Genomic DNA, 24,966 nt, shown 5'->3' with positions numbered 1-24,966 from the left:
AAGTCTGGGCAATTATGAACAAAATGGCTGTAAATATTTGTATGCAGGTTTTTGTGTGGACATAAGTTTTCAATTCATTTGGGTAAATACCCAGGAGTTTGATTACTGGATAGTTTGTTCTATGTATAGCTTTGTAATTGCCAGCCATCCAGTTGATGTGCCACATTGTGCTTTCCCACTAGCAATGAATGAAGTTTGGACCATATACTTACCAGCAGTGGGTGCAGTCATTGTTTAATATTTTAGCAATGCCAGTATGTTTCATTGTTTTAGTTTGCAATTCCCTAATGACATATGCTGCTGACTATTATAGGGGCAATAATATTCCAACCCCACACTCTTAGGGTCCTTGCTGACCTGACACTTTAATTTGATGTGAGATAGATCAACAGGAGAAACGTGTAATGCAAGTTTTACGTAGCACAAAGGCCATCAGAGAATGCAGACTCAAAGAAACACAGTCAGTTACTCATATAATGGATTGGGTAAAGAATAGTTGATATGAAGCAACTACATTAGGTGAGAAATTATTTTTAACAAGGCCTCTACAAAATTCTCTTTGTTATGATTTCTTGTTGTTGAAGATTAAGGATGCTGCATCTTTCTGGTATGGGAAGGCCATCTTTTGCATGAAAATTTCATCTTCTGCTTTTAAGAAATAGCAAGGAGATCAAAGCGATCTTTCTACACCTGCTGTTGTTCAAGTATCTTTAACTTAAGTAGAATAGCATATTTTAATTCCTTCAGTATCTTTTCATAGATTTACTTGCCACCTATAAGTTTTGATGGGTATCTGTTCACAGCTTTTGATCATTTCTTTAAACTGGATTATTTTCCTAGTTATGAGTTTCAAGAGTTTTTGTACATTTTAGAAAAAAGTCCTTTATTTGGAAAGATTTTCTTCCAAGCTTTTGTCTTTTCATTCTCTTAACTGTTTGCCACAGAATTTTTAAATTTTAATTAGGTTCAATTTAATGTATAGTCTTGTATTTTATATTTAGTTCTATGATAAATTTTTAGTTAATTTTGTGGAAGATATATGGTCTTGCAACTTTTTTTTTAATGTAGATGTTCTAACACCTTTTCTTTAAAAGAAAGACTATTATTTCATTATCAAACTACCTTTGTTCCTTTGTCAAAGATCAACTGACTATATTTAAATGAATCTATTTCTGGGCTTTCTATTCTGTTCATTTATTATTTATTTATTTTATTTATTTATTTATTTATTTATTTATTTTCCTTTGGCCGTAACACAGTATTTTGCTTACTGCAGCTTTATACTAAGCCTGGAAGTCAGGGAGTGTCAGATTTCTGACTTAGTTCTTCTTCTTCAGTATTGTGATGGCTCTTCTGGGTCTTTTGCCTCTCCATATAAACTTAGAAATCATTTTATCAATATCCATAAAAGAACCTGCTGGAACTCTCATTGGGGCTCTATTGACCCTATAGATCAAACCAGGAAGAACTGACATCTTAACAATATTGAGACATGCTTTTTATGAACATGAAATATATACAGCTTTATTAGATCTTCTTTGATTTTTTTCAAAGTTTTGTAGTTTTCCTCATACAGATCTTATATGTATTTTGTAAGATTAGTATCTATGTATGGTTTTTGTCACTAAAAAAATTGGATACAATATTTTAAATTTCCAATTCCAATTGTTCATTCCTGGCATACAGTAAATCACTGGCTTTTAAAATTATGTGACCTCATAATCTAAAACCTTGATATAATTGCTTAATAGTTCCAGGAGGTTTGTTTTTTTGTCAATTTGACAGGGTTCTATATAGACAATCACTACATCTATGAACAAAGAGATTTGTTTATTCCTTCCAGCTTTAATTTTTCTTGTCTTATTGTACTAGCTAGGACTTCCAACACAATGTTCAAGAGGAGTAGTGAGAGGAGACATACCTGCATTATTTCCAATTTTAGGGGAAAAGCAACTAGTTCCTTAAGTATGACGCTAACGTCGGTTTTATGTAGATATGTTCTTTATCAACTTGAGGAAGTTCCCCTCTATCCCTAATTTGGTGAGAATCTTTCTCATGAATGTTGGATTTTGTCAAATGCATAAATGCATTCTCTGCATCTATTGGTGAGTTTTCTTCTTTAGCTCATTGATGTTCATAGATTAACTGATTTTCAAATAAAAAGTGTTCCCTCTGCTTCTATTTACTTGGACAGATTTAGATAATTGAAATGATTTCTTTCTTACATGTTTGATAGAATTTACTGCTGAAACCATCTGAGTCTTGTTCTTCCTGTTCTGGAAGGTTACTCATTATTGACTCAAGTACTTTAATAGATTGAGATTTTCCATTTCCTCTAGTGTAACTTTTGGTAGACTGTATCAATCAAAGTCCATTTCATCTAGGTTATCAGATTTGTAGGCTTGGTGGTGTTAATAATATTCTTCTGTTATCTTTATAACATCCATAGGATCAGTAATGATAATCCCTCTTCATTTCTGATATGGGTAATTTGTATCTTCTCTCTTTTTCTCATGGTTAGCTTGGCTAGAGACTTGTCAATACTATTGATCTTTTTAAAGACTCAATCAGATATTGATGGGTTTCATTTCCTCTATTAATTTTGTTTTCAATTTCATTAATATCTGCTGTAATATACATTAATTCTTTGTCTTGCCTATTTCAGAGTCCATTTGCTCTTCTTTTCCTGGGGACCTAAGATTAAAGATTATTGATTTTTACATCTGTATTTTGTAATGTATACACTTAGTGATCCCCTGCTCCTTCACCCACACCGAATTTCCAGCTCTCTGAAATCCCCTCCCACATGGTAGGAGCTCTCTTTTCCCTCCTGGATTTTCCCCCTCTGAGGTCCCCTTCCACCCAGTGTGGAAGCTGTCTTTCCTCTCCTGAATCCCATCTTTCTAAATTCTCTCACTCAGTGTAAGGAAAGTTTTCCTCCTCTGGTTTCTTCCCTCTAAAAACCATTCTCAGTCACTCAGAGAAAGAAAAGCAGCCTTTCTTTCTCTCATTCAGTGTAAATGCCAGCTGTTTCTTTCTCTCTCCTTCTCCTTTTTCTCTCTCTACCTAAATAAATTCACTTTTCTGCAACACTTTGAGGGTCCGGTATTTATTTCACAAGTGCACTGTGCCACGGTCTCCTCTCTCATTCTTAAAAAAGTAATAAACCAAAAACCTAAAAAATGTCCTTTCAAAAAAGCTAAGGGCTCCCCTAAACCCCAACAGTATCTGTGTATAAGCACAGTGCTGAGGAATATTCTGATGCTTCGTATCTGGACAAAGGGTAGTTTGACAGAGGAGCTATGGTTGCTATGAGAGCAGGAAGATGAAGGCACACATGCAGCCTATTTGCTGAGCCTGACCAAAGTCACTATATCTTCTATAATTCTATTAAAATAAGCATTCTAATTTACAACATTTAACTGCAATTGAAAGACAAAGGTGATGTGAGAAGAATTTACCAAAAACACTATTTAGAAAAGCCAGTTAAATATTTCTTGGAAAATGTCATAGAATAAATGTGTTAATGAATGAATCAAAGGGGGTTAAACATTCTAAATAGTTTCACATGGCTTTGGAAGTCAGTATTTCTGTGATTTAATTGGCTGCATGCAAAATAAGAATGGCATTTGTTATTTGCGAGTCTTTGGCCCATAACTGCTTTACTTTCAAACGTTGCCAAAATTTACTGGTATAATTTTGCCAATCTAATAAGGAATAAAAATCCCTCCCAAAATACACTGAATACAGATGGAACAATGGATTTGTTTGGCAGAGATCTTTCTTAAAAATAAATTCATAGAGGACATGAAAAAGTGATACACAGGATCAAAATTTCACAAAAACGACGCACAGCATTAACACGTGTGACTGTGACAGGTATGCAAAATACAAACTGTCTGAAATAGGCAAAGGTATCCTGTCTCATGCTTTCATAGTCACTGAAACTCTACCTGTACAAGGTAGAGACTTGCAAAATGACTTGAGAAACAGGCCTTCAACTTATTTCAGTTCCACTACGTGCCTCAAATTCACACTCCTTTTCAAATTCATTTTCAGAGTAATGTTTAGCTTGGCATGAAAGAAAAGCAGCAGATTTTGAAAATATTTTCACCACTCATTCTTTTTTTTTCTTTTTTTTAGACAGAGTCTCACTCTTTTTGTTCAGGTTGGAGTGCAGAGGCACACTCTTGGCTCACTGCAATCTCCACCTCCCAGGTTCAAGCGATTCTCCTGCCTCAACCTCCCCAGCAGAATAGCTGGGATTACAGGCGCCCCCACCACACCTAGCTAATGTTTGTATTTTTAGTAGAGATGAAGTTTCACCATGTAGGTCAGGCAGGTCTCGAACTCCTGACCTCAGGTAATCCGGAGCCCCTCAGCCTCCCAAAGTTCTGGAATTACAGGCGTGAGCCACTGCACCAAGCATCACCACTCATTCTTAAATGAGAAAGTAAAGTTGTTTATTTTTTGTTTTGGTTTTGATGTTGGTTAATTTTCATTTTTTCATGTTTGCTTTTGATTGCAGAGTACCAGTCAGGGATTTTCCATTCTAGGATATGAAAGTAGGGCAGAAGACCAAGTGATTCATGCTTTGAGTTGAGTATTAAAATCACCTAGGAAGTGATTTTAAAAATGCCACCAATTGGGATCCACATCCATACTTACTAAGTTAATGAAACTGGTGTGGGGGCTGCAGCATCAGTATTTCTTAAAGGGTACACCAGGTTGTTAATCAATGCCATCCCAAAGAGTGATGTCACCGTTTTGAAAAGTGTCTCATTAGGATTGGTGGAAACATTAAAGAATAAGAGAATTCAATGTTTGTTGTTGTTTCTATTGTTTTAATTATCTTTATCATATCTGTGGTGAAGTTATTCTACTTTTTCTGCTGTTTGCTTATAAAAGGAATACCCAGAATCCAGTAAAAAACTTCATGCATAAGAAAAGAGAATTTAGGCAAAAATAATCTTGCTTGTCGCCCTCCCCCATCTTAGCATCTAATCCTAAAACCCCAATAGCCCCATTACCATGTATTCTTTGATGACTTCAATTTTGAGACGAACTCATTAGATATTCTACTGCCATAGAAAACAGAAGGCTTCCTACAAAGTAACAGTATGGGTAAATTTAAAGTGGGATCAATAGTTATTTGTTCGTGCAATTTTCCCAAAGAATAACAACATAACTATCAATAAAAATTAGTTATTACATGTGGTAAACTCCTTCAAAATTTCTATCATTACCCCAGTATAGGAAGTCACTTGATTTAATCACCTGAACAAAGAGCTGCATCATCCTGCTGTATTGATCAGAATGATTTGTTACTTGGAAATTATACATCTTATTAGACATTAGTAAACATTATTAAACATATGTTATGGCTATTGTATGTGGATTAATAATCTGCCTCTTAAGTTTACAAGTCAAAATTATCTTATATATATTTAATATGGTGTTGACCTTTGATAATTGGGTCAAAATCATTTGGAAAAAAAATGAACTTGGCCCTATCAACACAATCTCTTGGAGAAATATCTTTGACACTAACCAGATACAAACTTTTCTAGATCAGCATTTTGGTCAGATAAACATGTAGCATTTGCTGATTTGATTTCTAAAGATATGTATTTCCACTTAATCAACAGCAGTCCCCCTCTTCTCAATATATTCTCAAAATGGCTATTATCTATTTTTTTTTAATCTATAGCCTAGTCATATATTTGGAGGATTTTTTAATGACAAGCAGTCCTCCATGTTTCCTGCAAAGTTTATCCTTTTAAAAAGTCAAGCCATCAGAAAGCAAGGTATTTATGCCATTTTAACTAAACTAGAAGTAGCATTACTGTGACTGAAATGTATAATTCGTTTCTCATCATAAGAGTTTGCATGGGGTGCCAGGTCCTTAAGAGGCCGAGAATATATATTTTGACGGGGAGGAAGAAGAAGAGAAAGAGGGATGGTTCTTAAAAAAAAAATCCTCATGAAACTGATTCATTTGTTGTTTATAACACTATTCAACACGTTTTCCTTTTGTAAAGATACACATGCAACATTTCTTATGAAGTTTTAATCAGGGAAAATACTGTTTTGCTCATGAAGTGAAGTTTCCACATCACTTTGATCATCAAAAAGTCAAGCACTTACAGACCAAGTTTAATTTTTATTTAGATCTTAATCATAAATTCTAGTTTGTATTTACCTTATATGTTATATTCTACTTTTTTTTTTTGTCATATGGCACATCAAATCTTTAGGATATAAGAAAGTAAATTCTTTTCTCTCTGAATTCAGAGATATAGTTACTCACTGCCATCCTGACTACAAATGTCTACAAAGCTATAATATAGTTCCCTAAACTAAACTATAATGAGCATGAAATTCAAGTATTCATGCTCTTATTTCTAAACAATGCAAAGTTAATTTATTATGAATTTTCATGAATTTTTCATACTTGAGTTAAATTCGTAAAGGGCATTTAAAAGTAAGGATTTTGGATACAGAATGTTAAATGTCATATAATTACCCAGCATGTTTTAACAGATTAAAACACTTCCCTGTCTTTCTACTGTCAAATATATATGGAATTCCTTGTGTAGGAGCTTATCAACAAACCAAATGCTTTATACTCAGTGTGAAAATTCAATCACAATTGTCAAAGATCAAGCTGCTACTTCTGATAACAAATATGATGAGATATCATCTTGTTCAATATATGCTTTCAACTTGACATGTAGGCTAATAAAAAATATGAAGTTGCAGTATTTATTTTGTTTCTTCCACAACAGAAGGCTCCTAAGAGGGATGATCAAAATACTCCATATCACTGCATGAAAATATAGTCAACTCCTTATCTGCAGACATTAACTGGTTTGCAGACGAACTATAGTAAAATAATAACAGCATGCATTGCATTTGTAAGATTTTAAAATTACTATGCATCAGTGATTCTATCTCAATGAGAGGATGTCTATTTATTTTCAACTACAAAATAAACATAAAACACTACTTCATGTCTTATGGCAACAAGTTTCATTCATTGAACAGCTATTTACTGAGTACTTACTATATACCAACCACTACAGTAGGCTACTCTACCTCGTTAATCAGATGTATTCTCCTGTCAACAGCTCTCCTTAGAGGAAGGCATGAGGACATGAGGAAGAGCATGCAGCAAGCTTTCTGTGAGTCAACTATAATTCTGAGATGTAAAACCTAAAGAGGATCACACTTTTGCAAGAGTAAGCAGACCGTAGTACATGTGTGGCTGTGGAATTTACCCTATCTTGCCCCTCACCTTGTTTTTCTTACTTTGCTTTCCTTCTCAGGGAAAGCCTGAATCTGCCATTCTTGCTTGCCTCCTTCTCCTTCAGCTTCCAAATTCATAACAGCACACCCTGACAATTTCTCAGATGTCTCTGAATTTGTATACTTCCCTATATCCCCACTATATTCTACCTCAGATCCCTCTGCTGTTACCTTAGCTTGGAACTCCATCATCTATAAAAGCACAGTGATAGTAATTTAGTGGACACCCAAACCTTTGCTAAATAATTGAATAAGGCAGCTTCTATTAGAAGCCCTTTAAGATACTGAGGTAAACAAGAGTTGGAAAAAAGTAAAAAAACAAAAACAAAACAAAACAAAACAAAACAAAAAAACCCTGATCTCATTCTCTTTTGAGCAACCACTTCAAACATACCAGTAGCAATATTTCCATTCGTTGGCTAAGGTAGATACATAGGAGTTATCTTTGACCTTTCTCTCTTCCATCATGTCCCATATCATCTTTCCTACTACCTTCTTTGTTCAGTTTCCTCTGTCGCTCTCTTAGGTCTCACACTACATGTCAGCCAAATACCCCATACCAAATACCTCCTCACTGTAACCCTTTAAACCAGTGCTGTCCAACAGAACTTTCTGCAGTCATGGTAATATGCCATATATATGCTGCCAACGAGTATGGACACTGAGCACTTGCCATGTGGTGAGAGTGACTGAAGAACTATGTTTTTAATTTTATTTAAATTTCAACTAATTTGAATTTAAGTAGCCATATATCTTTAATGGCACCAATACTAAACAGTGCAGCTTAATCTTCTTCTATACTGCTGATAGACATACCTTACTACAAAACGTCTGATCATATTACTTGCCTTACAGAATGTGTCTCCATAAAATCTCCATCTTTAGGCAGGATATTCAAAGCTCTTTACAATCTAGACCAATTTACCATCTCAGTCTCATTAGCCCCACTCCTTTCCCATTTAGTTTGCAAAGGTGGTAGGGCACTCACTGTACTCACACATGCCATGCTATAACCCTTACGGAAGTTGCTGACTCTTGCTTAGAATGCCTTTTCCTCTCACAGAACATCTGCTCATCCTTCAAGATCCAGCTTAAATTCTTGTTTCTCTCTGAATATCTAACTGCCCTCTCATAGCCGAACTAGGCTCTCTGTCTTAACTGCGCTGCCCTAAGTTTTTATATATGGCTTCATTAAAGCATTTAATCATAATTAATGGTTTACATGTGGAAAATATGAGTCTTATGTATGCCAGGTAAATATTAATCACATACATTAAAGAGATAATCTGGCAAAGCATCTGGCACAGGATTTTACTCTGAGTAAGCCCAAGACAGATGTGCCAAGTCTTCAGGATGTGTTTTAGGAATTGTATCAGCCATGCTAGGGACCTTCACCAAATATTGGTGCCTAAGAAAACAGAGAGGAAAATAAAAGGATGGAGATGGAGCAAGGGAAACGCTCACAAGGCATTGATAGCAGTGAGAGGCTTAAGCCAGGGAAATTGTATAAGAAAATTCATAAAAGCCTCACTAGAATAACTATGCAGTAAACCTGTAGTGGTAGTAAAGCTGAACGTGTTTTTCACCTTTCCTACCTAACTGGCAAGAGCAATAATCAAATTCCTTAGTCAGGTAGTGTGGTTGTTATGAGGTCAAGAACAAGAAAAAGGTTTCCTTGTGATGTGTAACTGAGAAGATTCTGCTGTAAGCAGATCAATAAAGCACTACTACTGTGGCCCACTCCTCAGGAAAGAGCTCTGTTTTATAAAACACTGAATATCTTTTCCGTAAGGAAATTCAACCTACGAAATACACAGAAGAAAAAAAAAAGTCTCTAAACTTACTCTATTCTCATGTCCTCTAAAATTATATTTAAATAGAAAACACTTCGAAATCAATAGTATCTGAGTAGCACTTATTTCCAATATAGTAATTCCCCTTTAAATAAAGGGGTCTTATTTTTCTCTCCTTTTAGTCTGCTTACAAAAGCAATGCAGAGAAATATTAAATAGTTAAAGGTAAAAACGTAATGGCAATCCTAAGCAATACTCAATATATACACAGGTATCTGAAGTGGGTAAGTATGAGTCAGTATTAATAATATTTTGATGTTCCATTTCATTGGTTTGAGAAAGCACAGGTTTACAATATAATTTTGTTATTAAATAAAATCCTTGAATTGGATTTGCAGATTGAAGAAAATTAATATTTGGATTTAGTTCAGAGGTTGAGTAAATTAGCTCAATTCACTCTGGGTTTGAGTTCATGGTTCATTCAGTTCAAGTTCTTGATATTGAGTATATCAAAATAAAAATATTTAAATAATGTAATCAGGGCTGACATTTAAGAGCAAGTGTTCAGGCAAATATGTGTTTTTAAAGAAACAAACTCACTTTACAGAGAGAGCTAAGGTTAAATCCGAAGGTCTGAGCATTCCGGGAGCCGGCATTCATGTAGTTTCCCATTAGCAATACAAGTTCCAGCAACTTGCTAAAGCTTTTGCTCTTCTTTATCTCTTCGCAGGCAGTACTGACAGCCATGATGTCAGGTTTGATGTTGTTCACCTGCTCTTCAAACTGAAGCTTAAAGAGAATAGCACTGAGCCGTGGCCGTAGTCTCTTCACATTGCTCATCTGATTGAAAAGAAAACAGCAGATTTCCTTTAAAATGCATGGTATACTTTAGTACTGTACGGCTGCAAGTAATCTGGGATGATTTATTGGTATGACAGTACCGAAGAAGCAATATGTCTCCTAAAACTGATAGCAGGAAGAGAGAAAAGCCCTGCTTGTTTTTGTAAGGAATCCAGAGTCATCCCTCAAAACCCAAATTAACAATTTAGATGCTCAATGAAAAGAAAGCTTTAATTAAATGATAACGTTTAATTAAGCAATAAAGTAAGCATTTTTTAAACTAAATTCTGAAATGGTAACAGGATACATAGGCAACAAATTACAAAGCATTCATGTCATTATTTTGAATAATTTTTGTTCAATACTGCAAAATACTGGGTCATGTTTAAAACATATTCAGGAAGGTCTAAAGAGGGTTTGTTTCCTTCAAATAGCAATTGCTGTCCTCAGAAACCCTGCTGACTAACAGTATGTGTTAGATAGAGGGAGAGTAAATAGGTCCCAATTTGTACTAAATTGACTTTCTTTAGAAACACAGGAAAGTAGAATGACTCCTGACACATACTAAATTAGCAGAATCAGAGTTAGGAAACATGGGAGTAGTAGGAGGCAGGAGCGCTGCAAACCCACGAATCCGTCACATGACAAGTGAACTCTGTCTGGGTTTCTCCACTGGGAATGTAGGGGACTGGAGGTGTCTAAAAGAACGAAGGGGCAAGTTCCTGCCTCTATCCTCATTCCTCTGTTATATCAGCACACAGGCAGGAAATAACCACCTACCTGTAGGCTGAAGACATACCACATATTAAGCTAGATATGAATTCCTTGACCAAATGCATTGGGGATTTGAGACGTAAAACACACTGAAGGGGTGGCAATAGTAAAATTGTTGAACTTCAACAACTATTGTAAATGTCAAAAGCAGGCTGAGGCAAGGTCAGAAGAAAAGCAGGGACAGGTTAAAATCGGGACAGATTCTCTTAGTCACAGGCTGTAAAGGAAATGATAAAAAACAATGCTTTATGAAGCCTGTAGGGTGCCAAATATAACGAAAATCATGACTATTTGGGACACAAAAAGCTGTCGGCTCATAATATAATAATGACCATCACTTAAAACTATACTACACAAAGGCTTATTAGATTCTATTATAGACACTGCCTTATATGACTTAACTCAGCTTACTCATCTGACAAAAATTGAGCAATAAAAAATTAGTTCTTTGTACACACCTCTGGGAGAATGTTTTCATGTAGACCAAAGCCTTATAGTGAATGAAAAGTTCCACTTTCAAATAATATAAATATCTAATTCATACTTAGCATTCTCCCCAGCCCCTTGCCAAGTTAAATGGTTATGCGTCTACAATTGAGATTCTAAGAGCTCAACTAATGTAGGTAGTAAGAAGTCTACTTCACAAGGTACTTTAAGGAATGTCTTCACATTCCACTGTCTAGAAAAAATAAAGAATATAAGTTCAATAAAGTATCAAAAAAGAAGCAAAGAAAAAACATTATTAAAAGTTTATAGAGTAACTTTAAGTAATATAAAATTATAGAGAGACAAAGAGATGCACTATTAGAATACTGATAATTACTGGGCATGAACTTTTCTTTTTAAGCAGTGATCACTTACCACAAAGACGTTTGTCCTAAAATATATGTCTCCAGATGGGTTCACTTGCCTGAATTTATTGCAAAAGGAGACATTCATAAGACATTGGTAACATGAAGAGTGCTCTATTACACTTAATATGTCCTTCAGAATAGTCAGAGGTACCGAAGAGCACTCACATGTAGTACCTGTAGTTATGGCCATTCTAAAGGTATATAATGAGCTCATAGCATCTCTGTTTTCAGTAGGTGCCATTACTCATGATTATGAAGCCAGATACTTGAAATAAATGTGAGAAAAAAACTCTCCAGTATTCTATGCAAAACATTTGTATTACAAAATATATTAATTCTAACATATATTAATGTAGTACTACTTTCATGCACAGGAGAAAAAAGAGACTGCTTAAGCCTACATTATCCCACCCCAAAATATGTTAAAGCTTTCCTGCTGACAAGCTAGCCATATGTAGCCAGCATAAAGTAATTAATTCTCCTAGAAAAATATAACCTAGATTTGTATGAATAATGAGTGTATCTGGCACTAGGGACAGGTACCTTGAAAAGACAGAGTAAGTCTATGATGTAATGCAGAACAAAGTGCTACAAGTTCAGGAAAATCCCTGACAGGGCAAAGTCAGGAAAGGTAACCTAAAAACAAAGCTTTGAACAACACTTTTAAAAAAATTAGATGTCCTTTTCCTATTGTTCTTTCTTCCAAATTTAGATAAATCAGTATTTGACTATTATTGAGTAAATGTATTTTAATAAACAAAATTATTGAGCTGGAAAGGAATCTGAACGGTCACCTGGAGATGGTGCCTGTCTTTAGTTCACTATTTAGTCATATGATGAACCCCAAGGCCAAATGATTGCCCTTTTTATTTAACAACAAAATCTCATTTAAAGTTAATGTTCCAAGATCTAAATCTTAGAATCTATGATAATAATAGAAGGCTTATTTTCTTTTTCTTTCTTTCTTTTTTTTTAAAAGGCAGAGTCTCACTCTGTCACCCAGCCTGAAGTGCCGTGGCACGATCTTGGCTCACCACAACCTCCACCTCCTGGGTTCATGAGATTCTCCTATCTCAGCCTCTTGAGTGGCTGGGATTACAGCCATGAGCCACCACACCTGGCTAATATTTTTGTATTTTTAGTAGAGACAAGGTTTTGCCATGCTGGCCAGGCTGGTCTTGAACTCCTTACCTTAAGTGATCCACCCATCCTGGCTTCCCAAAGTGTTTGAATTATAAGCTTGAGCCACCACACCTGGCCCTTTTTCTCGTTATTTGAATCAAACTTTATTTCTTCAAGTGGTATCAAATAAAAAGGTTAAGCGGGGAGAAATATATGTATATGTAAAAACCCCAACCATTGTTTTCTCATCCTCACCACTTCTCACATTCTACCAACACTGCATTCTGTTCTCCTGCTAAGAAAACTAAACTCCTGACTTGCCTGTCTAAGACTAAGTGGAATGAAGAAATGGAGAACTATGGTGCTCAAATAAAATTCTGAATGGCAACAGAAAGCCATTTTTAAAAAAAGAAGAAAGGGTTACAATAAACATGAAATGTTAGCAAGTGAATAATTAGAACGTTAGAAGAAATTAAATTTCATTTTTACAGTTATCCTTTAAATCTATTGTTATGAAGTCTTAGCAATATAAATTCACAAAACCCAAATCTATAACAATAATAAGATATAATCTGAAGATCAATCCAAAAAAGTAAAAATACTTTGATTTCAAGAAAAGCAGGGAGCGGTACTGCTGTAACCTCCCACCCACAGATGTCATATGTCAGAATGAAGAGATCCTAAAAGCAGTGACAGGTAAAAATCAAGAAGCAGTATCTGGCTGGGCTCAGTAGCTCACGCCTGTAATCTCAACACTTTGGGAGGCTGGGGTGGGCAGATCATGAGGCCAGGAGATCGAGACCATCCTGCCAATATGGTGAAACCCCGTTCTACTAAAAATACAAAAATTAGCTGGGTGTGGTGGTGTGCAACTGTATTCCCAGCTACATGGGAGGCTGAGGCAGGAGAATCACTTGAGCCTGGAGGCAGAGGGTGCAGTGAGCCGAGATTGCACCACCGCACTCTAGGCTGGCAACAGAGCAAGACTCCGTCCCAAAAAAATTAACGATAAAAAAATAAAGAAGCAACATCTAGAACCCTAAGGGTAATTTTATTTCAAAATTTAGTTTGTTGGCAATATACATTGTTGAGGAGGGAACAACGTAAAAAGACCTTTAGAAAACCAATGAGCCAACAAGTATTCACTAGGCCCCATTCAGTGCTATGAGGGGCACAGAAGTCATAGCAACTGCCCCTGTAGCCCTTATCGTTGAATTCTTTTCTGTCTGTCTTAACGAGTAAAAAGTTGGAAAGGTCCCAGGAAGATGTAATCTCTTGTAATCTTATGATGGCTATATTTTTCACATATGATTTTAATTTTATTCATTATTCTATGAGGAAAAAAATCATTTTTACAGCAACTTTGTTTAACACCATATCTAGTTATCTCCACGCATTTTATTTTATAAATAAGAGGTAGTCAGATGTTTTATTCCCCCGTCCTACTATGCAGACTTACACGAAACACCTCAGAGAGACTTATTTTTTATTCTTCCCTGAAGTCATCATGAAACTAACTGTTCACTTAACTTTCTACAGTAACCTGCTGATTGGGAAGTTACTGGCCTCAGTCTTAACTTACAATACTTTAAAAGCATTAGTTCACATACTTTGTAGATATCATATTACAAGGAATAATAGAAAAGCATTTCAGGAAGGTGAAATGACTCTTTCAAGTCACCTGGCTAGTAGGAGTCAGGCCTAGAGCTAACTAGCTGCTAATCAACTGTACTTAACACTCTAAGAGCATCACATTGTGGAAGTTAATAACCACAATTTACAAACCATCTGCAACTCAAACTTCCTCTGCTATGTTTTCTTGTAAGTAAAAATGAACTTTAATTTCTTCACAGTAGTCATATAGTAACATTCTATAGAAAATAACCTTGCAATGAGCTCTGCCTGCCACCTATACTATCTCAATATTTCTTACCTTCCTCCGTAGTATACTCAACTACCTCCTATTGTACTGATTTTTTTTTTTTTTTTTTTTTTGACAGGGAGTTTCTTTCTTGTTGCCTAGGCTGGAGTGCAATGGTGCAATCTCGGCTTACCGCAACCTCTGCCTCCCAGGTTCAAGCAAATCTCCTGCCTCAGCCTGCCAAGTAGCTGGCATGTGTCACCACGCCTGGCTAATGTGGTATTTTTAGTAAAGATGGGGTTTCTCCACGTTGGTTAGGCTGGTCTCAAACTCCCAACCTCCGGTGATATGCCCGCCTCGGCCTCCCAAAGTGCTGAGATTACAGATTACAGGTGTTAGCCACCACACCTGCCCTGTGATGAATCTTTAATACTTTTTCAGATCTACTTTTGTTCTCTCTCGGCAACAGGGGACCCACAGCAGTAACTGTCAGGAAACAAGCTGCAGAGTAGGAGGTGAGCAGGTGGCCTGGAGCAAGCAGGTGAAGCTTCATCTATAGTCATAGCTGCTCTCTACTGCTAGCATTACCACCTGAGCTTGATCTCCTGTGAGATCAGTGGTGACATGAGATTCTCATAGGAGTGAGAACCCAAATGTGAACTGCACACCTAAGAGATCTAGATTGCATGCTCCTTATGATAATCTAATGCCTGATGATCCGTCACTGTCTCCTATCATCCCAGGATGGGTCCTTTCAGTTGCAGGATAACAAGCTCAGGGTTCCCACTGATTCTACATTATGGTGAGTTGTATAATTATTTCATTACATAGTGTAATGTAATCATAATAGAAACAAAGTGTGCAATAAATGCATTGCACTTGAATCATCCCAAAACCATCCCGCTGCCATCTGCAGCAAAATGAAACCGTTCACCAGTGCCAAAAAGTTTGGGGACTGCTGCTCCACAGTACACTCTCCACTCTGACTTGCCTATTAGCTAATTCTTCCATTCTCTGTGGGAGAGGTAGGATAAGCAAGAAGAATGTGAAAAAACAAATGCAGCTCCATGAAAGACAAAAGAAAGTACTTTGAGAAAGTAGTGTGATCTAATACTTCGATCAAAGAATTAAGACACTAGGGAAAAATTTTTTGAATCTGATTTTTCCAATGATATAAAAAATATCTTTCACGGTTAACAGACCAGTATGTTCATGATCTCCAGAATTCTCAGAAAAAAAAAAAAAAACACAAACAAACAAAAAAAAAAACACAAGTTCATTTCACTTGGAGAAAGGCTTCAAAAAAAAAAAAGCTATTCAAGTGCCTTATGCCTGAGGTAATACTCAGAATATGAAAAATGTTTTTTAAAATAAATGTACTCATATTAAAGCTGCTATGCTAAAATTATTTAAGAAAACTATACAGAAACAAAGTACATATGGTATAATTTTTACATATTTCATGGGTGAAAGGTAAAGCCAAGACTTGTGAAAAAATATTAAAAGGCTAAAATGTATATTCCTCCACTTAAGAAATAAACAATTGGGTATAGACATCAGAGTCTGCTGCACCTTTGTTTATAAATGCTTATCAATTCTGGATCACTAAGGATTTCACAGGAGGTCCAAAGGAGCTCTGAAGATACTCAGGGTCATCAAGTGGTAAAGCTATGAATGGTAAAGCTAAAGAGAAAAGAGACTTCCTATTTAATTTGGCAGTCCCAGCATACAGTCTTAACACATAAGTTTCATATCTGTTGAATTAAAAAGCTGGCATAAACCCCGGAATCATATCAGTGTCTTAAATTCATTCATGCCCACTTCCAGACAATCCCCATCCCATCACAGAAAACCAATGTTTTGATTTCTATCACTATAGCTTAGTTTTGCCTGTTCTCGAAATTTACATTAATAAAGCTATATGGTAAAGTTTTATATCTGCCTTTTTTCACTCAAAAAAAAATGACTTTCAGATTTACACACACGTTGTATAATTCAGTACTCTGTTCCTTTTTATTAATATGTAGGATTTCCATGCAAGAATATACCAAAAGTTGTTTATCCACTTTCCTGCTGATGGAGTTCCTCCCCGCTATGCCCCCCAGCCACCCACCCCTGTGCCTAGTTTGGAGCTATGTAGTATAGGTTGAGTTGAACAGAGACCTGCAAAGGGTATGTCTAAATCCTAACCTCTGGTACCCAGAATGTGACCGTATTTGGAAACAGTTTTAGCATACATAATTAAATTAAGAATCTTAAGATGAAATCATCCTGGATTTAGGGTGAACGCTAGATTGGAGCGCTGCATCTACCCAGAAGCACCAAGGATTCTGAGTAGCTTGCTAAAGGTAGCAGAGAGGTATGAACCACATCATCACTCAGAGCCTCTGGAAGAAAGAAACCATTGATTTCTGGACCCCAGAAATGCAAGAGCATAAATCTCTGTTGTTTTAAGCCACCAAGATTGTAGACATTTGTGGGGGCAGCCCCAAGAAACTAATAACAGGCTATTATTAATACTCTTGTATAAGTCTTTTCACTTCTATTATATTAGTAGAAAATACAGTATAAATGTATACTTAACCTAAAAAACTGCCAAACTGTTTTTTACAAAGTAGTTTATATGATTTTACAGTCCCTTTACCAACTTATGTTTTATTCTAGACATCTTTTATCTTTTCATGTTTAGGTCCATACAGCATTCCTCTAATTATTCAATGTGGTGTGATGCAGGAGTTGAGGCTCATTTTAGTCCCTAAGATGTATAGACTTTACAAAACCATTTGATACAAATCACACTGTTGAACACCAAATAATAGTATCTTTGTGTATCCAACTTTCTAGAAAGCTTATTTGTATATCCTTAAGCCAAAATTTTTGTCCTGATGTTAAATCAGTAGTATAAGTACACCAAATCTGTTCTTCTTCAAAACTGTTTTTCTATATTCTATGTCCTTTGTATACCATATGAGTTTTAGACGCCATTTGTCAATTTCTATAATAAAACCTGCTGGGATTTTGATTGGGAATATGTAAAATCCATATGCCAAGTGAGGGAGATGTGAAATTTTAACAATACCAACTCTTCCAATCTACAAGCATAATATGTATCACCATCTTACAACTTTTTTAATTTCTCTCATCAATATCTTATAGTTTTCAGTGGATGATTTGTACATATTTAGTGACATGTACCCCAAAGTATCTTTATTTTTTTATGACACTGTAAATAATATTTTTTAAATTACATTTAAATTTTTGCTGTTTGTAGAAAAAAGTATTTTTGGTACACTGACCATATTCTATGACCTTGGTGAATTCACATAGACAATTGGGTCAGCTGAAAAAAAGAATAATATGGTATACTTTGTTTCCTCTAAAGTATTGATCAATCATTTTTTCTTGTTACATAGATTAGTACATTATAAATAATGCTGAAAGGAAGTAATTTAAGTAGACATCTTTACTGGGCTCTCAATCATAAAAAAAAAGACAACTAATCATTCATTATTGAGTATAACTTCCGGTTTTTCATGAACGTCCTTTATCAAAATGAGGAAGTTTCCTTCCATTTCTAGTTTGCTGAGAGTTTTTTCATAAAAAAGACTGAATTCTGTCAAATACTTCTGACTTTGCGTCTGTTTAGATAATTTTGATTTTTCTTATAATTACATGGTATTTTTTTTATCTGATAATATGGCTAACTAATTAATTTTGAAATGTAAAACCAACCTTGCATTCCTGGGATCAATTCCTTGTGGTCATAACACACTTCCTTATTAAGCTCAGCAATATTTGATAGAGAAATATTTCGTTGACAGCTTCTGCATCTATGTCCACATATGAGTTTCTAATTTTGCTGTAGTAAATTCCCTTCTCTGATTCCTGATACCAGTAATTTGAGAATTTGGTTTTCTTTTTCAGTGTTTCACTTTCATTTGGCTCAAAATAATTCCTTCTTTGGCCCACCAGTAATTTTAAATTATGTTATGTAATTTTTAGACTGTGGTAGATGTTGTATTATTTTTGTTTAAATTCTGTTGTAAAGAGAAAACATACCCTGCAAGATATCTACATTTTGAAAATTACTGAGGCTTAATTTATATTCCCATATGGTCCACCTTGGTAAACATTTGATACGCATTTAAAAATAATGTGTTCTTTGCAGTTGTTGTAGATACTGTTCTATAAATATGAGAACAAGTTGGATGATAGAAGTATCTTGATTTTCTAAGTATTTACTGATTTTTTTTTTTTGGTACACTTTTTCTAGAATTTATTCAAAGAGGGGTGTTAAAGTCTCATTGTGACTGAGAATTTGTCTATTTTTCCATTTATTTCTGCCAGGTTTTGCTTCAGAAATTCTGATGCACAATTGTTAGGCATACATATTTGAGATGATTATCTCTTCCTGGTGAGTTATTATTTTTGCTATTGTGTACTGATACTTTATTTCTTATAATATAGCTTGCCTTGGAATATACCTTCTTGGAAATACACATACCCATGATACTTGTCATGTGCTTATTTTATTCCTATTTATTTTCCTTGTGTCCTTTCTGCCCTTTTCCTTACTGCTATTGTTTGAGTGTTTGTGCCCCCCCAAACTTGAAAGTTGAAAACCTACTCACCAGTGTGATAGAATTATGACATGGGGTCTTTGGGGGTGATTGGATCATGAGGGCAGAGTCCTCACAAATGGAATCAGCACCCTCATAAAAGAGGGCCCAGAGAGTTGCCTTGTCCCTTCATCATGAATCAGAAATCAGTGGTCCCTGACCAGACATAGAATCTGCCAACATCCTGATCATGAAAGTCCTGGCCTCCAGAAATGTGAGAAATAAATTTTAGTTGTTTATAATCCATCCAGTTTATAGTACTTTGTTATAGCAGCCCAAACAGACCAAGGCAACCTCTTTTATCCTTTTTCTGTTTTCTGTTAGTCAAGCAATTTTCAGTATTCTATTTCCTCTATTGGCTTAACTATACCTCTTTTTATATTTTCTCTGGTTTGTCTAGGATTAATATGTCTTAATATATCAATCTAACTAGAGTCACTATTCAGTCAAAATTGTACCTCTTCATATTTCTCATTTCCTACCTCACCCTTCCAAATTTCATATTTCATACTTTCTGCACAATTCTATTTCTTCTATACCATCATTACTATCACATATTTTATACTATGTACATTATAAACCCTGTTATGCAGTACGTTTTTAATCACAAATTTTCTTTCAAAGAAAAATCCTAAGAAAAAGAGGTTTACTATTTCAGGTACTCTGAATTACTTTTTGAAGATCTGAGTTTCCGTATGGCATATTTCCCTTTTGCCTGAAGGACAACCTGAGGGACAACCTTTAGGGTTTCTTGTAGGTCAGGTACAACGGTAACAAACTCTCTCAGCTTTCATAATACTAAAAATGTCTTCATCTCACATTATTTTTTTTTGAAACAGTCTTGCTCTATAACCCAGGCTGGTGTGCAACGGTGCAATCTTGGCTTATTGTAACCTCTGCCTCCCAGGTTCAAGTGATTCTCTTGCCTCAGCCTCCCGAGTAGCTGGGATTACAGGCATGCACCACCACGCCCAGCTAATGTTTTGTATTTTTAGTAGATACGGGGTTTCACTATGTCACCTAGGCTGGTCTCGGACTCATGACCTGTGATCTGCCCGCCTTGGCCTCCCAAAGTGCTGGGATCACAGGCGTGAGCCGCCGCACCCAGCTCACCTTATTTTTTTTTTAAGGTATCCATTAGCTAGACAACTTAGAGTTTACAGGGTATTTTTTTTTTAACACATTTCTGTTGAGCTTCTTGCATTTTAAACACTTTTCTCTTGACTTCTGCTATTAATTCTGTGAACCCTGAGAAATCTTTTAACTTTGTTTTCCTATATGTACTGTGCCTTTTATCTTTTTCCTCCCCTCAAGTTACTTTTATGATTTTCTCTTTTTGGTTTTCAGCAGTTTTACTAGGCTGTGCCATGATAGCTTTTTCTCTTTATATTTATCCTGGTTGAGATCTGCTGAGCTTCTTAAATCCTAAGTTTATGTTTTTCACTGAATGAGATTCTTTTGGCCATTATTCCTTCAAATATTTTGTCAGCCACAATCTCATTCTCTTCTCCTTTTGGGACCCCAATTACAGGTATTTTAGACTGAATGATATCTACCAAATAAAACCTGTTGTTTATTATTTTATTCAGTCTTCATTCCTACATAGCTAAGAGAAAATAACCACTATAAAACTGCCTTCAAATTTAACTCACTCTTCTGCTATCTCCAATATACTATCAAACTCACACACTAAAATTTTTAATTTAGCTATTAAACTTTTCAAAAATTTCTATATAGTAATTTTTTACAGTTTCCATTTCCTTGCAAGTATTCCTTAATTATGACCATGTTTTTCTTTAATTCTTTGAGGACCATTTGCTTTAGTTCTTTGAAAATATTTATAATATCCATATTTTGTCTTTGCAAGTAAAATCTAAAACCTGAACCATTTTGGACTTTTTTCTCTTGACTATACATTCCATTTTATTATTCTTTCATTTTTAATTCCATATTGCATTCAATATTGAATACTGTACTTATATGTAACCAATCTCAGTTCTGTAACATCCCATTGAAAACCATTAGTTATTATTATTATTATTGAGACAGAGTCTTGCTCTGTTGCCAGGCTGGAGTGCAATGGCACAGTCTCAGCTCACTGCAACCTCTGACAGATATTTCATCTGTCAACCTCTGGTTCAAGCGATTCTCCTGCCTCAGCCTTCCGAGTAGCCGGGATTAGAGGCACATGCCACCAGGCCCAGCTAATTTTCTTATTTTTAGTAGAGATGGATTTCACCATATTGATCAGGATGGTCTCGATCTCCTGACCTCATAATCCACCCACATTGGCCTCCCAAAGTGCTAGGATTACAAGCATGAGCCACTGTGCCTGGCCTATTCTTATTTTAGCAGTCAAATCAATCACTGGGTGATCATCTTAAACTGTATAGGCTTCAGTATAAACTTTGTTACTGTAGCTCTGTGGAAAGTACAATTTGTTTTCCTAGTCCCTTTAACTTAGTGAAACTCAATGTCAAAGTTGTCTTCCCCGGGAAGTTCATCAAGACTTGATGTGGGTTTTATTAGGGTAGGTCTAGAGCAGGTCTTTCTTTAGGGTGTGGCCCTACTTCCTAAAGCACAAGCTTTTCCTTATTTGATTGAATGCCAAATATGCTAATGAAGTATTAAGATGATCTCTTTACCTTGGCAGAGCAGAAGTCCAAAACCTCCCAGTAAAACTGAATCTTAGTATCTCTGTTCCACTCTCATCCTGTAGAAGCTGGCTAGTCTTGCTCAGTGTATGAACACTCCAGCTCCCCGGCACAGACTCAAGGGAGATCCTCACATGAACTACCGGAGTTCCTTTCTGCACATTTCCTTCCCCATTAGTGCTCTTCCCTATAAATACCAGCTGTTTCACTGCCATAATTTCTGATCTTTGCCTCCCTCAGCTCAGAGAACCATATTCTCTCAAATCTCTGATTTCACAGGAAAACTGTCACCAGGCCAAATTAAGTTTCTGTTTGCTGAAGAACTGCAGCTTTTCTCTACCGGTTGTCCACTGTTTGAAAACAGCTGACCTGCATATTTTGTCCAATTTTATCACTGTTAGCAGTTTATGTATGTTTTGTTAAATGTATTCCTAAGCATTTTAAGTTTTCTAATGTTGATGTCAACACAATCTTTTACAACTTTTTACTATAATTTCAGTTTTAAAAATACAAAAAACTCATCCTGTACCCAGATTAAACCTGCTGTCCACATACTGCTCCATTTAATTTATCATATCCTCTCTCTCTCTTCCTTTCTACATATAAACGTATGTATGTACATATGTATGTGTGCATAAGGTGCTGTATGTATGTATGTGTGTATGTGTGTATAAGGCACTCTTCACAAGTTTTTCCAGTGTTAAATTACGATTTCTTTCCTTTATAATTAAGAAGTAATTTATGGGGAGCTGCATTGAGGCTATGTAAGTGTTATGTATATAACCTATTTTCAACAAGTTTTCACGTTTGTATCAACAAAGACAGCACACAACTAGGAAAATACAGAATATACTCAATTTTATTAACACTGAACTTTATGAACCCTTTCAGAAACAACAGTACCTTCAAGAGCATGACATAAAAGTGCAAATGAACCAGAATATATCTACAATAATTACACCTTAAGTCACAGCTGCAACAAAATTGCCTAACTCTTCAGTAATTTAGTTCCTTAAGTCCAGCCTCCCCTTTTTCCATTATGTTTCCAAAATAGTCTTACAAGAGTATAGGTAAAGCAAATCTCAAACCTCATAATGAGATTTGAGGAGTACAGAAAAATGATTTCCAGGCACTAGATGAAAGATCTAAAAGCAACCTTAAAACAACGTTGTTTACAAAGTGATGAATCATAAGAGACCTTTTGCTTATAACTACAAAACGCTTTAGGCTGTATTTCAAATGAATGATGCAAGGCTAGTAATTATTATGTGACTATAATGATGTTTTGTTTTGTTTTTCCAAATGAAAGAAATTAAGCAGATTGTGCCATAAAATTTCAATACTACATCGATGGTCTAACTAGAAAGCGTCATGTTCCCATACCAAAAAAAGAAACAAAACTTATCATCAAAAAATAAAAACAATCCACAATTCTATGATGAAGTAAAATGCCCCCACTTTTTAGCAGGAATTTAGTGGGGCAGTGGGGATTTTTTTATTTTAAATCTCAAATTAGAAAAAGCAGAAACTAAAAAAATTTCCAAAAACTTACCTTGAATTATCCATCAATTCAAGTTCCTGCTTAAACATTCTAGGTAATTTTTACCTTGAAGTTAACCTGCAGTTATTAAAAATAAATTGCTGAAGCACTGAAACATAGAGAAACCACTGCTAAAAGCAACTTTAAGTACAGTAGGCACCTACAGCAAATAGAAATACAAGAGTGATTGCCACCATAGGAAATGAAGTATGCCCTCAAGTGTCAAAAAACCATGGTTCATAACTGAGTTGTAGTCAACAGGTTAAAAAGTTGTCTCATCTATGTAACGGTAATGCTTATTTCTGGAGTTATGTGAAAATGAGATTTAACTTTATTCATTCATTTGCATATCAAATATTTATTAAACCATTATTTATGTGTCGAACACTGATTCAGGCCTTGAAGATTCATATGGGGAAAAAAAAAATCCAAGAACCTGGTTCACATGGAATATGTCATAAGTAAGCAGAGAGAGAAGGCGAGAAAAAGAGATACAGAAATATATGCTATAAATAAATAGAAAATAGGGTAACAGATAGAGAATGATGGGGACAGTATCATTATAATGAAAACTTCCATAAGGAAGTGGCATTTGGGCCCAAGAGAAAAAAACAAGAAAAAACCTGAAATGAGAACAAGAAAATGTATATAGCTGAAACAGTGGAAAAAGAGAAGGGTAGTAAAAGTTGGGATTAAAGAAAGGGAGACTACATTATCTTAGAAATTATCATGAAACTAGAAACCATTAGAAGTGTCAAAGAAAAAAACTGAAAGAATTCACTGGTACCAAAAGAAATGTTAAAGGCATTTCTTCAGGAAGAAGGAAAGTGATTTCAGATAGAAGTCTAGATTTACACAATGATGTGAATAATACTGGAAATAGCATATAGGTGAGTAGATGTAAAAGACTTTTTTTTTTTAAATAAAAAAGACTTAAAATTTCTTTCAAAAATAAATATTCCAAGACCTAAAGCATCACTAATACAGCAAGACAAAGAATAAGAGTTAATAAGTCAAAAGAAAATAATATACTCATTAAAAATAATCCAAAAGAAGGTAGAAAAAGAGTAGCAAAGAATAGTTGAGATAAATAGAAATTAAATAGTAAGATGCTAGATTTAAACCCTGCCATGTTAATAACCACATTAAACTAAAATGGTCTAAACATTCCAATTAAAAGGCAGAAATGGTCAGATTGGATTAAAAAGCAAAATTCAATATACTGCCTATAAAAGCTGTAGGTTAAAAGGAAAAGCATAGAAAAAGACATACCATGCTATCACTAATCAAAATAAAGCTGAAGGGGCTATATTAAGATAACACAAAATAAGTTTCAGAAACCATTGGAGTATTTTAAGCTTGCGAATGACATAAATCTCATTTAATTTTATAACAAGAGTCACTAGCTGCTATGTGAAAATAGTGTATTCAAAACACGAAGCACAGGTCCTGAAATACAGTAAATAACAAATGGCAAATACAAAAATACATATGGTATGATGAACTGGCATAACATCAGCATCTGTAAGATAACATTTTTCTCAACAATATTGTTCTAACATTAATAACCCTATTTTGTTCTACTTTAAATTTGGCTTTCC

At 35.2% G+C, this 24,966-nt stretch overlaps 1 protein-coding gene across 1 annotated transcript in view; it reads right to left on the bottom strand.

Annotated features, from left to right (window-relative positions):
• Positions 1 to 24,966, bottom strand: part of DIAPH3 (diaphanous related formin 3) — a 489,112-nt gene that overhangs the window by 198,043 nt on the left and 266,103 nt on the right. Inside the window, exon 21 of the mRNA XM_074387642.1 lies at positions 9,702 to 9,941. Within this exon, the coding sequence (XP_074243743.1) occupies positions 9,702 to 9,941 (240 nt within the window). The remainder of the gene's footprint in view (positions 1 to 9,701; positions 9,942 to 24,966) is intronic.

Source organism: Saimiri boliviensis, chromosome 16 (genome assembly GCF_048565385.1).
Source record: "Saimiri boliviensis isolate mSaiBol1 chromosome 16, mSaiBol1.pri, whole genome shotgun sequence".
NCBI lineage: Eukaryota > Metazoa > Chordata > Mammalia > Primates > Cebidae > Saimiri > Saimiri boliviensis.
The sequence above is the reverse complement of the archived record's forward strand: the minus strand, read 5'-3'. Positions and strand labels throughout refer to the sequence as shown.